The sequence below is a fragment of the Poecilia mexicana genome, unplaced genomic scaffold (assembly GCF_051168715.1).
Source record: "Poecilia mexicana isolate PSO_F unplaced genomic scaffold, ASM5116871v1 scaffold_19, whole genome shotgun sequence".
Classification (NCBI taxonomy): Eukaryota; Metazoa; Chordata; class Actinopteri; order Cyprinodontiformes; family Poeciliidae; genus Poecilia; species Poecilia mexicana.
In genome coordinates, this window is record NW_028263388.1 from 8,131,079 (window position 1) to 8,147,601 (window position 16,523).

At 41.8% G+C, this 16,523-nt stretch overlaps 1 protein-coding gene across 3 annotated transcripts in view; it reads right to left on the reverse strand.

The window, feature by feature from the left end:
- Positions 1-16,523, reverse strand: part of mpripb (myosin phosphatase Rho interacting protein b) — a 55,378-nt gene that overhangs the window by 9,932 nt on the left and 28,923 nt on the right. The window contains exons 8-16 of one of the 3 annotated variants that reach the window (XM_088000918.1): positions 13,854-13,980; positions 12,731-12,835; positions 9,314-9,370; positions 8,868-8,936; positions 8,682-8,771; positions 8,403-8,512; positions 6,414-6,966; positions 4,987-5,124; positions 28-2,592 (exon numbers count right to left, since the gene is read on the reverse strand). In XM_088000918.1, the coding sequence (XP_087857044.1) occupies positions 28-2,592; positions 4,987-5,124; positions 6,414-6,966; positions 8,403-8,512; positions 8,682-8,771; positions 8,868-8,936; positions 9,314-9,370; positions 12,731-12,835; positions 13,854-13,980 (3,814 nt within the window). The remainder of the gene's footprint in view (positions 1-27; positions 2,593-4,986; positions 5,125-6,413; positions 6,967-8,402; positions 8,513-8,681; positions 8,772-8,867; positions 8,937-9,313; positions 9,371-12,730; positions 12,836-13,853; positions 13,981-16,523) is intronic. The other 2 variants (XM_088000919.1, XM_088000920.1) reach the window with 2 other exon arrangements.

Genomic DNA, 16,523 nt, shown 5'->3' on the forward strand with positions numbered 1-16,523 from the left:
GACGGCAAGGACAAGGAGCGCTTCCACCTTAAGGTTTTCCAGGTCTCTCTCGTATTTCAGCCGCAGGGTGTTTGTGTCACCCTGCTCATCCCGTCGCCTCATCTCTTCGGCCATGACTGAAACTTGGCTCATCAGCTCCTGGATGCGTTCCCGCAGGGTTGACGTTTGGGCCGAGGCTTCCTGCGGCGGTGTGTGCTCATCAATTTCGTTCTTCTCTCGGCTCTCTGGGCTCAGCATGCTCCTCAGCTCTTCCATTTCCCGCTCAAACCTCTCAAGGAGTCTCCTCTTTTCATCCTCATGCTTATTTTTCAGGTTCTCCATGAAGTTCGTCAATGAGTCCATCTCTTTAATATTTTCCTCTGAATGAAGGCGGATCGTTTCATTGGCTTTTTTTACTTCCTGCCTTAGTTTTTCCAGCTCCTTCTCGTAGTTGTTTTTGATATCTCGTAACTCCTTCCTGTGCCTCGCCACCAAGTCCTGAAGTTCAATGGCTTTATCCACAGAATCTATGGGCTCTCCTTCAATCTGGATCAAAGTTTGTGGTGCTTCTGAAAGTTTCAGAGAGGCCAGAGAAAGCTGATTCTGAAGATCTTCCAGTTTGGACTGGAGGTCACTAGCAGTTTCTTTCAGCTTAGGGCAATTTGGACAATTCAAGCTCCCCGTCTGCACTACAGTCTTATTCTGTTGACTCTCTATTTCATGCTGTACTTTAAGCCTAACAATCAAATACGACAGGCAAGCTTCCTTGAGAGAATCTAAAAGATACCTAGAAGACTGTGTCTGTCCAAGACCAAAGCTTGTTAGACCAAAAGAGAGAAGTTTCTGGTCTTTGTTCTGTTCCAGACTGGAAGCAATCTGCTTCAAATCATGGGATCTTCCCTCCAAAGTTTCTATTAACTGTCTAAGAATCACAGCGTATGTTTCATCATCAAGCCAGCTGTACATTTTTGTGAAATCCATTGGCATTTCAGTCTCTGCCTTCCCCAGCAGCTGAAGGCTTTTCTCTGCCTTTATCTGCTGGAGCAGCTCAGACTCACTAATCTGTTTGCCTTCTTCAGGTTCTAACTTGGTACTGCTCAACACTTGGCTCCAGAACTCCCACTCCAGCACTGACCTCATCTCCTTTCCACCAATGCAAAGAGGTTCTTCCTTACAAGAACCAAATAAAGTGCTTCTTAAAAGACCAAGCATCTTTTCTACATCAGTATCTACCTTTGCTAACATCTCTACGACTTTATCTAATGCCTCAGACCTCATCTTCAACTCGGTTATCACTTGCTTGAATAGTCCATCATCAACCTGCTTGTCTTCTACATTTTCACCCTCACCAACATTCTCTTCATCTCTACGCATCGTTTCTAATCTCTCTCGCAGCATCTTCGCCTCATTTTCTGCTACTTCTAGCTTCTCTCTGCTAGCTTGCTCAATTTCCTGATTTAGTGCAACTAGTTCATTGTTTCGGGCTTCCAACTCTATACAGCGCTGCTCTGTATTTCGGAGACTTCTCTCGGCCTCAAGCACCTTAGCTTGAGAAGATTCAAGTAGGTCTCTGAGATGTTCCTCTTCTGGGTGTAATTCCTCATCCTCGTAGTCTGCCTGGAAGCCCAGACCTCTTAGTGTGGCCTCTTTCAGCTGGAGCTTCTTCTCCGTGTCTTTAAGGGTGTTGCCTAGTTCCTCCAACGTAACTAACGCTTCATGGAGCCTCAAAGACTTCTCGTTAAGCTCTCTCTCGTAATACTCGCGGTCTATAGCGCTAGCTTGATTTTCAGCCAGTTCGGCCTTCAGTCTTTTCAGCTCCTCTACGACTAGATGATGTTGTTTTCCACCCTGCTGGCTAACAAGCTCAGCTTTTAGTCGGTCTATTTCTCTATCGGCTTCAGTTAGCTGGTTTACTATCTCTTGACATCGTTGTTTTAAGGCGCCGTTTTCTCCTGTTAGAAGTTCGACCCTCTGAGAGAGTGAAGCAATTGTCACATCACTCGTCTCTGAATGGTGGTCCAGTTTGGACAAAGAACTGTAGGGGCCTTTGAGGTTTTCAAAATTGTGCTTCTGAACTTTCTCCATCATATCCTCCATGGTTAGAAGACGCTCTTCGTATTCTCGTATGCTCTCTCCTGCTCTGGCCAAACTCTTCTTAAAAGTTTCGTTTTCAATCTCCTGCTGGCACTGCCAAGCCTCCAGGAGCTTCTGAAGTTCGTGTTTTCCTCCGGTACTTTGAGCAATGCTGTGGAGTTTCAACACTCTTCCGAGCTCCTTCAGAGTCAGAGGTTCCTCGGTCAGGAGATCTTCGAGTTCCTGAATCGCATCTGAACTGTCCTCGAGCAAGAAACTAACTCGTTTTTGGATGAGTTCAGTGGCAGCGCCTTCCGGCATCGGTGGCGTTTGATCAGAAAGGTTAGGCTCCTTGATGGAGGAGTGAGAAAGCGAAAGGCCAAGCTGTGCCTGCATGTTGCGCTTTTTCAGCTCTTGCAGCTTCAGGAGCTCTTTGGTCTCCTGGTACTTCTTTGTTAAACTCTGTGCTTGGGAACTAACCGGTTCGGGCCTCTTCGTCTGAGGCGTCACATCAGCCTCCAGACCCAAAGGGTGCTCCAGCTTGGAAAAGGGGACCAGACAGTCGGTTAACACACAGCAGGGGAGACAAAAAGCTTGCTAATAATTGTCAGCGTTATATCTACCAATCATTTTGCTGTCACTTTAAAAACAAATGTTATATTCCCATTTCCACATATTCATACCAAATAAAAAGGAATTCCATTCTAATTCAAATTTTCTTTCAAATTAATTGTACAAACAAAATGCGAAATGGAAGAAAAACAAATGTCTGCGGTTAGTTAATCAAAACAAAGCATGCTTGTTAAATGGTTATTTGTTACTTCATGTTGTAAGTAATGCAGTATTAGTTCCAAGAGCAGAAGGCATACAAGGTCCTTTTCAGGTATATTCCTAGAACCGGTGCAATTCTTTTCTGATAAGACAGCAAATTGGATCCTCCAGCTAAATGTTCATTCTTCTGGTGTATTTTACAATAGATTACAAACACAAAAATAACACAAAGATGGCATTGGGGCTTCAGTCTTAAATATGGTAGAATCATTAAAAACAGTCCAATATCATCTAGACATCAACAAACAGAAATCCAACATGACACATTTATCTCAACGTATTAATGTAGCTCAACAGAAAAAATGTTAACAGAAAGATGATATATGCATAAATTAATGGAAGATATGAATCTGGCATCCATGCCAAGTATTAGAATACAAAACGTTATTTTCAGTCTGAATCAACATGTCAATGATCTTTACAAAGGATATTTCACTCCAAGTACAACTCATAAGTACACATTAGCATTTTAAACAAATATATCTGAAATGTAGATGGTGAAAAGAGAAAAGGTCAAATTAAAAAAAAAAAGTGCTGAAGTTTATGCGACTATACATGTGCGGTCACCACTTTATCGGGATAAAATCGAGAAACAATTGTCAGAAGTAATAAAAGGGAGGAAGGCTTGTATACTTAAAACAAAGGGCAACATTTTCTCTTAGTACTCATTTTGAGTTTTTTTTGTTGCCGTTTTCAAATTGAGATGCAGTGATATTTTGGCTGGTGACTGGAATTATCTGATTTTCCACTAGACTGCGTAACCATCTACCTGCCAACAGCTTCCACTTCCACAACACACTTAGGCGAGGAAGGTCATGCTGATGGAACAAGCCTTATAAATGAAACCAAAGGAAGCACAGAAAAAGGAAACTGCCTTCTATAAAAAGGGATCAGCAGCTTCAAACTGAGGTTCCTACTTTAGATCACTCATTTTGCATCTTCACCGTTTCTCACTTTGGACGTTCTTCTTGTTTCCTGACTTTTTGTGTTGCGTCATGTAGTAATTTGTAGCCGCTTTAGGAATGTCTTATCGAATTGGCAAAGAAGTGAGTTGACTGGAACCAAGTTTAGCAGGAAGGCTGAACGCAGGCCTTAAATTAAAAAATACTTCGTTTATCCCAAAGGGAAATTAAATGTTGTCATAACTCATATCATCCAAGTATCTTCAAACAGTGGAGGATGACGATGCTGTTGGGAGGACGGATCTCCGGTGTCAGTCAGTTTTTCAACAACTCTAAGTAGGTCTCCGACTGAAGACAATGCTGCCCTGTAATGACCCCATGTCATGACATGTTAACAGCTCAATATCCAGAGTGACAATGCCTTACAGTAGCGTGTCTGGATGACATCATCATGAGGTGGATTAGTTGCTGCTAATCCACCTCATTTGCTTTTGCCGCTCCTCATTAAATATCTGTCTGTTAAACTTCCGTCGGTGTTGAAACATGTCAGATTTGGAAACAATGGCAGCATTTTTAAAGGTTAAAGTTTAAGATCTGCTGAAAATACAGATGGAGACTACTGTTTTAGTCACCATATCAGGGATAATTGTGCTAACTTCCAATACACAAGGCTATGGAGACAAGGACTCAAATTCACAAATTTGTTGGTAGTTTTTGCCTCTATAAGCAAACTTAAAAGTTGCTGGTTTTTCACACCTACGTGTACAAATCCTAAACCTGTGAAAGCAATTCAGGAAAATTCATTGTCCCTGTGCTTCACATTAGAGTGAAATAATCCTCTGCAAGTCACATTAGCAGCTAGCACGCTATGGTCTTTTGCGCCAAACTCGATGCATTTCTGAAACGAGTAGAATGAGTTCAAAAAACCAGGACAGACAGAACGCAGAGAGCAGGTAATTAACTAGTAGAAAGCCGGCGTAGAAACATTATTTTACTGTTTGACACATGCAATGAACTCATGCAAGGCCTCATACCAGGAGAATCTGCAGTTTTGATGTCAGTTTGTTTGGTTTTATTACATTAACACGACATGCAAAGGATGTTACAAAATGAAGTGGAAGCTACTGAACTCTTGAACCTGCTGCTGCGGCAGAGCTGACTGAATGCGATGAAGCCGCGTAGTGCAGCGCCGCTAACTCACCGGGGAGATGTAACCGGAGCGGATGTCCTGCTCTCGCTCCAGAGCGATTCTCAGCTGGAGCTCCAGCTCCTGCTTGTGCTTGTTTGAGTCAAGTAGCTGCTGGTGACAGCTCTCCAACTGGGCCTTCAGGTTCTCTATCTGCACCAGCAGGAGAGAGTAAAACACATATGCACTGGTTATTCGGTTTGTCACCAGATTAGCTAGACCTCAGTCGCACATTCTCAGCTCTTCTTTTGTTGTGGAAATTACACAATGACCTAACAGGACTGGGTGGTATACCAACTTTAATCTATTTTAAAATCGGCTATAAAACCACACAATGCACAGCCACACCCCGACTTTCCTCTGTTTTTGTCATAACCGAGGCTGAGCTTCAGACTTGTTTACAGCTTTACTACTTTGTCCATGTTCTTAGATGGCTGAAGCCTTTAAATGAAGGAGGTGGAAGAGTGTCAGACAAAGCTGCTCCTACAGAGTGTAATCAAAACAGTCAAAACCAGAAGACTTGGTTTGTCATCCAGTGTTTACCTTGCACACCATAGCCTCTGTTTGACCTTAGCCAAGACATTTAAGCTCTTTTAAAATGTGCAAAAATAATTGGAAAGTTATCTTAGTTCTCCATTGGTGCCCATTTTTGATGCTCAAGAAACCAAAAACTCAAAGGGAGATGGTTGCTAAAAAGTTTTCATAAAGACAATAAATATTAAGCTTTTCTTACACATTTTGCAAACGGAAACTTTAAACTACAATGCATTGTGTTGCATAGTAGATCAACACAATGCAACATAATTGTTAAAAGGAAGAAAATGATTAATAGTTTTCAGTTTATTCACAAATAAAAATAGGAAAACCGTGCCATTTATTTGCATGTTTCTGCCAGCTTTAGACTGAAATTTTCTAACATTAATTTCAGGTGGACAATCCTGTCTTGGAGGGTTTGGAGTCGTTCTGTACTCAGTTTCCAGATGATGGATTGAACAAAGCTCTGTGAGATGCTTAAATTTAACTCTATTGTTAAACTTTCCTTCAGAGAACAGTTTATGACACTAAATTACACAAAGATGATCTCTATCTGCTAATTTGGTGCCTTTTGAAGGTGGATGCTAACAGTAAATTTTATTCTTTATGTAAAGTTGATGGAAAACTAATGCAAGCTACATTTTTCAGAATTTCATTTGTTTAAAAAGTTTGAAGATTACAAATTTTTCCCTTCATGCTTATGAACAATGTGTTGCTTTATCACGTGAAAAATATTAAATGCATTAAAGTTTTAAGCTGCAATGTGACAAAATGTAAAACATACTTTTACATTGCCAAAGGCCTCAGAGGGCAACACCTGTAAGAAATGGATGAAACCAAACTAATCTGTCTGGTTGATTCTGCAGCCGATGTAGCCATGACAACAAAGCTAATCCAGATAAACGTACCCCCTGCTTGTAACTGTCCAGTAGTTTCTCCAGCTCTGTGGTCTCCCCGGACTGCGCCGAGGTGGGCAGCGGGACCCTCCGCTCCTCCCGGATGGGCGTCTTCTCCACCTGTCGCCAGTGCTCCTCGATCACCTCCTCCACGCGCTGCTGCTTCTCCAAACACGTGGTACTGACCGAGTCTGTGTGCATGACTCCGTCCCCGCCCTCGCAGTCTATCCTCCCTCCGTCAGTGGCAAACGCGTGCTCGGGGCCGGCGGCGCACTCGTATCTCTTCCTCCTCTCCTCCCTCCGCCTGCTGCGATCCGGGTCGGCCTGGAGGCTCTCGGCCTCCTGCGCCCGCTGCTGAGCCAGCGCCTGCGCGATGGGCCTGAACTCTGCCCAGTCGAACGTCTTCGAGCGGCCCTCTCGCCTCCGCTCTCGTGCTCGGCTTTTGATGGCTCCCGGAGCAGATTCCCTCTCCACTGAGGACGCCTCGGAGGAGGGCGAGTCCTGAGCTACGTCTGGTCTGACGAGACCCTCCAATGCCGAGAAGGAGCCGTGATCTTCTGTTGAGCTGAGAAGCAGGAAAATCAAACGTTAACCCCACTGTGCTAACTTGGATTCAGGCTACCACCTCTGGTACGAACGCAGAAGACTAACTCAGACTAAAGCTAAACAGATATGGCAAGGACTTCCTGTTTCCTGTTACATAGTGAGTGCAGGTCTAAGCAGCATTATTTCTTCCCAGTATCGACTTTTAGATTTCAAGCTCTTCTAAATCTTTGACCAGAGGTGGGTACACTCCAACAAATCCGCTGACTACGAAGCTAATTTTTCGCTTAGCACTTTTGCTAACATTTACCACACATAGCTTCACCTAAATACATTTTTCTGGAAAAATTTCTGGAGCACCAATTTACTTTGTTTGTAAAATTTTGGTCATGGACTATTCAAGTAGCTAGATGTTTATATTAATGCTCTTATTTTGAAGTGGGTGAAGACTGTTTACGCTGCAGTCCTCTCTTCCTGTTCTCCACCCGTTATGAATGCAGCAAATGACGTTTATTTTGTACTCAGAATGCATCGCTGTAGTTCTACATCATCTTCTCATGTCCAGTCAGACAAAAGCCCTACCGTCTGCAATTAGGCTAAATTAGCAACAGAGTTAGCAAAACTCAATGACCATGAGTTAAATGTCTGTTCTTAATAACTTCCTGAAGTGCAACCATACAGGAAGGCATGCAATAACAAATATGACCCTGTAGAGGGCGATATGACATGTTGTAACACGTCATGGTGGGTATCAACATGGTTGAATTTAGCGCTTCTGCATTAGCTTTCACTAAAAACCGTGGTAGTTTTTTAGCTTTAACAAAACTAATGTTCATGATTAGTGCTTTGAGGCTGCCCACCACTAATGCTGGTTTTATTTGACCTCGATTTCTCTGCGTTTGATTGGTTTCGGAAGTTTGATCTCAGATCTGACAATGAAGACATTTCATAATTGTGGTTGAGAGTCGGCCGACCAGCGACTCTTGTTAATTGTTGCAGCTAGCTACGATAATATAGACACCAACAACACTATATAATGGAATACAAACCATCTAATAAAGAGTTTATATCTGCAGCATTTACTTCATTGTACAGACATGTCAGCCATATTTGAAACAAAACTGAGGCTGCTAACTTTCAAAGCTGGATTCCATCTTCAGTGTTATAATCAGGAGCTCTAAACATTTTCTGGCCCTTACATCTGCATGTTTCTATTCAACAATGAACACCCTTAGAATAACATTTCCAACATTGTAGAATGAAACATAATGAATCACAGACAGAGGTCAAAAAGGAGAAAATACAGCAACTTTACAAATGAACACCTGATGTGTCTCCATGGAAACTAGACATTTCCCACAACTTTGAGCACCAGGTTTTTGCTGTTCAGCTGATTTTGTTCAGCCAAACAGAACCTTTACTCAGAAATACACCCAAACTGGCCCAGCTGGTACTGACCTGGCCACATCCGGGGCGGTGGAAGGTCTCACGTTCTTCATGACTGCCTGGATCCAGTTCCTGCGTATGCCTGCCGTCATGGCTGACAGAGTGTGAACTCCTTCCTGGGTCTGAACACGGATCACCACAGGATCAGCAGAAATCCACAAACATTCAGGTAGTTTGCTCAACAAATCTGCTTCATCCAGCTTAGTGGTCTGTGATGTAACATTTGTAAAAACTTCAGATATCTTTAGCAGTGGATATCACAGGAGAACAAAAGCTTTCAAAGCGTCTTACATGAATTTGAAAGCCGTAGTTGCGCTGAGCCTGGTATTCAGTTACATTGTAACAGGTGGACAGGTCAATTTCACCGTCCAAGTCAGAGGCCTGACAGGAGAAAATAAAAAGATTTACAGACCAATATTACAAAAAGAGAGCATAACAAATAAGAAAGTAGTGACAGCATGAATCAAACGAGCTCACCTCCTCTGCAATCGAGTCTTTATAGTATCTCAGGCTGTGATCCGTCAAGACGAACCAGTATTTCTTCCACTAAATTAAAGAAAATAGAAATGTTTTGCCACAAAGTCCACAGACACAATTTAAAAAAAGGTCATTCATATAAAATCCTGGAAAACCCCAGCAGTCAAAACCTGCTCTACATGGCGGCGGCAGCAGTTTGCTTCTATTTACATCATCTAGCGAATCATTTAAAGCCGCCGCGCTCCACCCTCGTCTTTTAAGTCCATTGAAGGTGGAAGATGAAAGCGAGGCTGCAGCTCTGTGAAGGCCACAGAAAGCCACGGACACTGGAGCGCTTTAGTTTGGATCCCGTTTGGACTCATTTTGCTTTCTATGAGCCTAAAACGCTGATTTCCCACAGATTTTTAAAAAATTTCATTTTGTTATTCATTGGTGACTTTCAGTACCTGGCCTTGCTCATCCAACTTCACCATCCAGCCTTTCTTGAAGTTAAGCAAATCCGGCTAAACAAGGAAACAAGCAGCACAGAGAAAAACAAATGAGCAACAAAGAACATTCGATCTGACCAGGGCAATCTGAAGGACAGCGCTAAAGCATTAATTTATTGCTACTTACCCTCTAAAATTGATTGAAATGACACAGTTCTTCACTAAGGTATTCACACCCCTTAAACTTTTACGTTTTGTCAAAGTACAACCACAAAAATATATGTATTTTATATGATAGAGCATCAAAAAGCAGCTCAGAATCTATTTCAGTCAACGGCAATCTGTGGCTACGAAGACGGAAGTGGCTCTTTGGACCTTCTACAATTGTTCTTAATTGTAGAAAGTCCAATTAAGAACAACTGGACCTTCTACAATTCTACAATAAATTAGTGGAATTGGTAAATCAGTTGGTAACTTACCAATTGGTAAATTTACCAACTTAGTTGGTAAATTACCAACATTTACCGACTAATGTTATTAAATACAGATATAAAAACAAACGGAGGTTTTCAGTACTACTTCTTCTTTTGTCAGAGTAATTCCATTGAATTTTCACAACAGAAGATCTATTTTTTTGTCTTTAGATTTTAAAAACTGATTTTTTAAAATATTTTCCACAAATACCAACATCCAACAGAAGAAAATTTGACCCGTCTTTGCAAAGTTTCACATTTTTCTTCATTTCAAAAGCTAAAAACTGAAATAAACAAAATTCCTATAGCAGAAATGTAGCTTCTCTTTTCAAAAGCGTCAAGCAACATTTGAGGCTCTAAAGTTTTATTTCTCCGTCTTTAGACTCGAAACAAAATACAGAAATTTGTGGCTTCAACATGACATTAAAAAAAAAAAAGATAAAGGGGTGTGAATACTTTTACAAAGCACCATAAATGACACACAACACTCTCCCAGTCGGTAAGCTGTGTGGGGAAGCTGAGCCCCCATCAGTGGGACGGACAGCTTCGCTGCCCAGGTTGCTGAATTGTCGCCCACTGAACAGGGACAGCTTCCGCCATGAGTGTGGCTCAGTGCTCGGGCCTGCAGTGGTGCGCTGCGAGTCCAAACCGTGGGAACAACAACACACACATCCATTTAACTGGTGACCACAGGAAGCAGTGCCAAGATGTGATATTGTCTTTTTTTTTTTCCCCTCACAAACACAGGCAGCGGAGTGAAACGGTCGCATGCATCTTTGAAAACCGCCACACATGGATTATAAAGAGCGGTGTAACCTGGACAGAAGGAGAGGGTACAGAATGGGTGGCGCTGCGCCCTGCAGAGGGGAGGCGTGGCCAACAACAACCCCACCCTGGTACCGACACACACAGGTTAGCGGGTGGGGGGAATGTCAGAAATGACTCAGTTACCTAAACTTTACACTTCCTGGGTAAAAAGAAACCAGAGGTTAATACCCGCCGAGATATTTCTCAAGGTTTGATTCTCGTTTCCTAACCAGTTCTGGCCTCTCAGCCCAAACAACAACAACCCAGCGACCTCTCTCTCCGCTCTGCTGAGGCCCTGGCACTGCTGCTGACCCTGGATCCTGCAGCTTAGCAGGACACAGCAGAACAGGGGAGGCTTTGTCTCGGACAGAGCGCAGACGTACGGGAACCAGAGTCCTGCTTGCAGTTCTTAATCAGAGCAAATCCAAACCTGCTCATTTATTAGTCACTAGGCATTAAATGGAAAATAAAATCTGTATGCTGCTCGGAAACAAGCGGTTTCCAGCCGTCAACAATGTAATGTGCTAAAAAAAGAATGTGTTGCATAAAAAAAAATCGCTCATGGCCTTGCAGGACTTTGAAGCTTCTTTCAGTAGAACAGTAGTAGCGGGCAGCAGACTGATGTACTGAAAACAAGGTCGAGAACTGGAAATCTTTTCAAGAGGAGATGGGAATCAACCCAGAAGCAAGAGAGAAACCAGAAGATCAGGTTATTTCAGTTTTGGGCTATTTACATAAATAGCCAAAGGTGAGGTCGGGTCAAACAAGACGTCGCTATCGAGGGTTTTGTCCCTAATATCAATCAAAGTCACTAAAGAACATCGACTGACTCAATTCTCTGCCCTAAAGTGTAACTTTAAAGTACCGTACAATAAAATACTGTCATATGTTCAACCAGTATTAGACCAGTGGATCTGAGCCTTTTCACAGAATCTGCTGTGGAAGGTTAACTCCAAATCATTTGCAGAGAATTTGCCCTATTTGTAGATTTTTTTCATGGAGCTTATCAAAAATATTCACAGCAAAACACAGCTTGTGACGCCACAATGCTACTAGAAAAAGGTTTTGCAAAGTAGCCAATCCGGGAGTTACATTCATTTGCCTTGGTGCTGATTGGCTGTGACCTAAAGAGCAGAGGTGAGGAAAACCATGGCAGCAAGCTTCCACTCAGTGTATTAGCACATATTGAGGCATTTTTGGTGTTTGAACTATTAAAATAGGTGGTTATAAGCATTTTTAGATTTCAGACGTACATTTAAAATTTTTTTTGTAACTGCTCTCTTTTCTGCGCGTTTTTCCTGAAAGTTTCTGCAGATCAACCTCGACATGTTCCTCTAACCCAGGATAACTCACTTAAAAAGCTGCCATCACTTTCTGACAGGAACAGCTTGAAAACTTGTTTCAACACCAACAACATACGGCCTTCAAAACAATCACATGTTGCTACTGTGGACAACTTTTCAATAGGGAGCGCTAACATGCTAGGTTAACGCTAGCATGTTTAATTTCTGTTTTGATGTAAATCGTTGATAATTCGACTCGTTGTACATTTCAATTCAGTTGCAGTTAATTGTATGATTAGCAGCTGCAGCAGCCAATACAGTCTCTCTTAATGCAATTGTAGTTTCAGTAGCGTCAAATTCAAGAGTTTTTAAGACTCTCTCTCAACTTTATGATGCAGGACATTAAGAGAAACAACATAAGCTAATGAATTAGTCAAAAATTTAAAAGTTACTTCAATAAATTAAATATAATTGTCAACTTTTTTTTTTTTTTTTAGGTCAAACCTCAAAGAAAACAAGTAAAAGGCATCAGCTGGTCAGCACAACAACATGTAATGTAGTTAGGTCTCATCGGGAATTATTTAAAAATGTTTTGACTGGGATTATATTGAGGCCACCTACATACACAACAAACAAACACCAGTGTTTAATTGTGGTCCAGCCACATAAGACAGACATTACCTAAAACATACCTATAAATAGGGCTAATAAAACGAATAAACAACGAGGGAAGTGGATTTCCCCCATGAGTCCCAGCTTTCAGCGAGTCAACTTGTTTATATTATGGGAAAGTTTAAATAATGACTAATTCACACAGCTGCAAACGACGCAACAGAGCCAGATGAGACTCCAGAGCTGAGCAGGATCCTCACCGTCATGACGGACTCCGTGGTCCTTCGATCCAAAGACTTGGCTCTCCTCAGAGGGGGCAGGCTGGAGGGAAAGTCCAGGCCTTCGTCATTGTCCTGCCTCTGCTCCTAAACAGCAAACAGATAACAGGGTTTGTTTCACGGCGCTGTAATTCAACAATTAAATGGCAAGTAAACAGCAGCTGAGTTTCCATTCGCTATACGATCGAGCAAGTTGACATTTTGAAAACACGTCGACTTCGAAAAACAACTCTGTTATATAAAACCTTTTGGTTTATTTTGCAAAACTGTATGGAAACACTTTTCTCATCACATAGTCAGCAAGCGGATGTTGCTACTGGTGGAAAAGATGAGAAAGAAGATCACAGGAAGCGACTTGGGATGTTTTTTAATAATTTTCTCATATGTGCATAAAACTTATTCACGTATAATTTTATTTAATGGAAACACCACGATTGTGAAATTCCATCTGTAATCGAAACACAGCTGCTGTTATGAGTCTCAAATGTTTTCTTAAATATTTCTAGACTTAATACTATTAATCAATCCACATGTGGAAGGGACAAGCTCCACCCACTGAGCTAAAGACCCGCCTCCAGAACATATTGATCACTGCTGTCACAATCACTGCCCTCAGAGGTGCGTAGAAACCAGAAACAAAATCACAGATGCATGGTGGGAGTAAAAACAACCAAGTCAGCTCATCTGGATCCTTGTGAGAACTCAGAATTACTTGTGTGCATTAGTCAGCAACGCCAGCAGTCCACACAGCTTTATCTGTGTTTGTTTGTGTCGCTTTCATTGGTTCGTGACTAACAGAGATCCGGGGCCAAGACAATCAGCATTACTGTGCTGGATCTCCGTGCTGCTTGAGTCAGCTTTCTAAGTCGGCACAGAGGTCCGGGATGGGAAAAGGGAAACGTAATCACTGGGGGAGATCTCAACGAAGAATGGAAACTCGAAATAAATACAGCGCTAGCTGCTGACCTCTGACCTGAAAGCAAAACAATGAGCGATGGAAAAGATGGGAAGCAGAAGAGGAGAAGTAGAGTAGAAGCAGTCCTGGAAGGAAGCTCTTTAACCCTTTACATCGTAAACCTCGGCCTGCTGGTGGATCTGCTGTTACCTCTCTGAAGAACCGTCTGCGCTCGCTGCGGCCCTGTCTCACTCGACTCCTCTCCGTCTCCTCCACCTCCATTTTCTCGGGATTCTCCAGTTCCAAGGCCTCCAGCTTCTCAATAACACCGGAGCGACTGAAAACACACAAGCACACAGTTGTAAGTTTGGGTGGGTAATATGGACTAAGTTTTATCGCAATAACAACATTTTGTGATACTATTGTCACAAAGATATTTATTACTTCTCTTTAGCAGCAATCATAGCCCCACAAAAACTGATACAGCTCTTGGAAAACACTCCCATTTCTAACACACTATTCTTTGGCACATAAAGAAGTGTGATTTATTTCACTAAGCTGCACACAGTAACTGCATTTAATCATATTTTAGATGTGTTCATACGCACATTGAACAAGGTGGAGAAATAATATAGCAATTCAGACAACATGGATAATTTTGGTGAGTTTTAAATTGAAATTCAAAATAATAAATTCATCACGATAAATGATAAACGATACGATAAACGCCCATACCTGCTTGTTGGTAAATAAATGGTTAATTGAAAAGGAAAATATGGGTTTATCATTTTCAATATCATGATTGTAATACTCAGCAATATAATGTGAAGCCTTAGTAAAAGAAAGAAAAAGAAATCTAACAGATTGTTAAAACAATGACAATTAGAGATGCTTTATGACAATGCGGCCAAGTCCCAGAACCAACATGGCTCTAAGTGAAAAAAAATTGTCCCCCGTTGTTAGATCGTGAATTCACTGGGAACAATTAGCCATAATCAATTTCAATAGTCACACACAGGTCTGATTACCATATGACTGGGGGAATCAATAAATCACTCAAACAGAAACTTGTCTAACAGCATGAAGGAGGACAAAAGATCTCAAAGGAAAACACATTCTGTCCGACGCTAAAGAAATTCAATGCCAACGGTTGAGAATCAAGGCTTTGGCGTTCTGAGTCGTTTGTACCACTTTAGGTCTCCAGTTAACCACATTGACAGCCATAATTTACAAGAGAAAAACATGAAGGTTTTCCTATGGAGGTTGCGAACCTTCATAGGAGAGGCTGGCTGACAAAGATCAAATTGACGAAACTTCACGAGAAGGTCACGAGAAAACCATGAGCGACATTTAAAAACGTGGCACGCCTCACTTGCCTCAGTTGTTCATGTTTCAACAGTAAGCCAGACACTTGGTAAAAGTGGTATCCATAGGGGAGTTTAAAGGTCAGAAACCTTACTGACCGTTGACTCACAAAGGTGAACGACGACGGGTCTGAACTAGAAAATTTCAGAAGAAATTTAAACGGGGCCTGCCAAAGTGTGCCCATCGGTTGGAACCCAGCATTCTGATGCTACAAATTAGCATCAATGCTAAAGTAAGCTGCAATGTTGAGTAACATGGACTTACACCATTCTGCATGTTAAAATGAGTGCACAATTTAAAATGAGACAAATTGCTAACATTAGCCTAAATGCTCTCAATAGTATGTGGGACATCACTAGCATATTGTCTTATATTTACTTTCACCATTCAGTATACTAAGCGTGACTAATAAATAAGAAAAATATCCAAAAGCTATTTTTAGGGAAAAGGCTAATGCTAATGGGGAGCAGTGAAATGCATTAATGTTTGTACTAATGTTAATACATTATACAATATTAATGTATAATGTATTATACATTATGTATAATTGGCCAGTCTATCATGAATATAGACTGGCCAAAAATCCTATAAATTACAATGAAATACTGCTATTTCCGGTGGGCGCCGGAAGACCCATAATCGTTTCCCCATAAGCCTCCCAGGAATAAGGTGAATAGAATGTTCAGTTCCAATGACATCAATATTGATGTCATCACTCTATGATATCACAAGGGAATCTCTCTCTTGAATGTAGCTCTCAGACAGCGTTTTCTCAGACCTGTTCCACAGTTCTATTGCGGCAGATCACTCTTCAGAGCACGTTCGAAGTTTATCGGAAAGAGCGAGATATCGATTTCTCACGCCTTTCAAAGAAGCAAGAATTTACCAGAGTTTAAACATGAAGCAACAACAGATTGGATGTGAACATGAAGCTTTTCCAGCAGAGCTTTCATGGGTCGAAATGATGGAGCTCAACATCCAAGTTGACTACGACGCTATCGTTTTCCCTTTAGAAGACGACAGCGATTTTGTTGAATCTGTTGATTCATCTTCCATTGAGTCGGAAGATCAGTCAGCAGAGATCCAGGGGGAATCAAGTCCTTCCAGTGACTTGGAGATTCCAAGATCATTGGAAGTCAAGCGGGAAACATCTCCATCTGCTGACTTCAAGATCACCTCCTTAGTGGAAGAGACAAACCAACACGTCAGAGATCTGACTAAGCAGGTTGATGATCTCAAAACAGAACTGCAGAGTTCAATTTTTGATCTCCATGAGGAAAGAGACCAAAGGATTTCATACCAGGCTCAAGTCAAATCCCAGCAGGAGGAGATCAAGAAACTGCAAAAACTGTTGGAAAAAGAACGTCAACTGCAAGTCAAACGTGAACAGGTTATTAGCTCTTCTAAAGTTACAGCCGACAAGACTGTTCTTCAACAGCTGGAGCACTTCAAGTGGGAGGCTGAAAAATATGCCTCCCGCAATAAAGGTCTCATAGACGTAATGATTGAAGAATA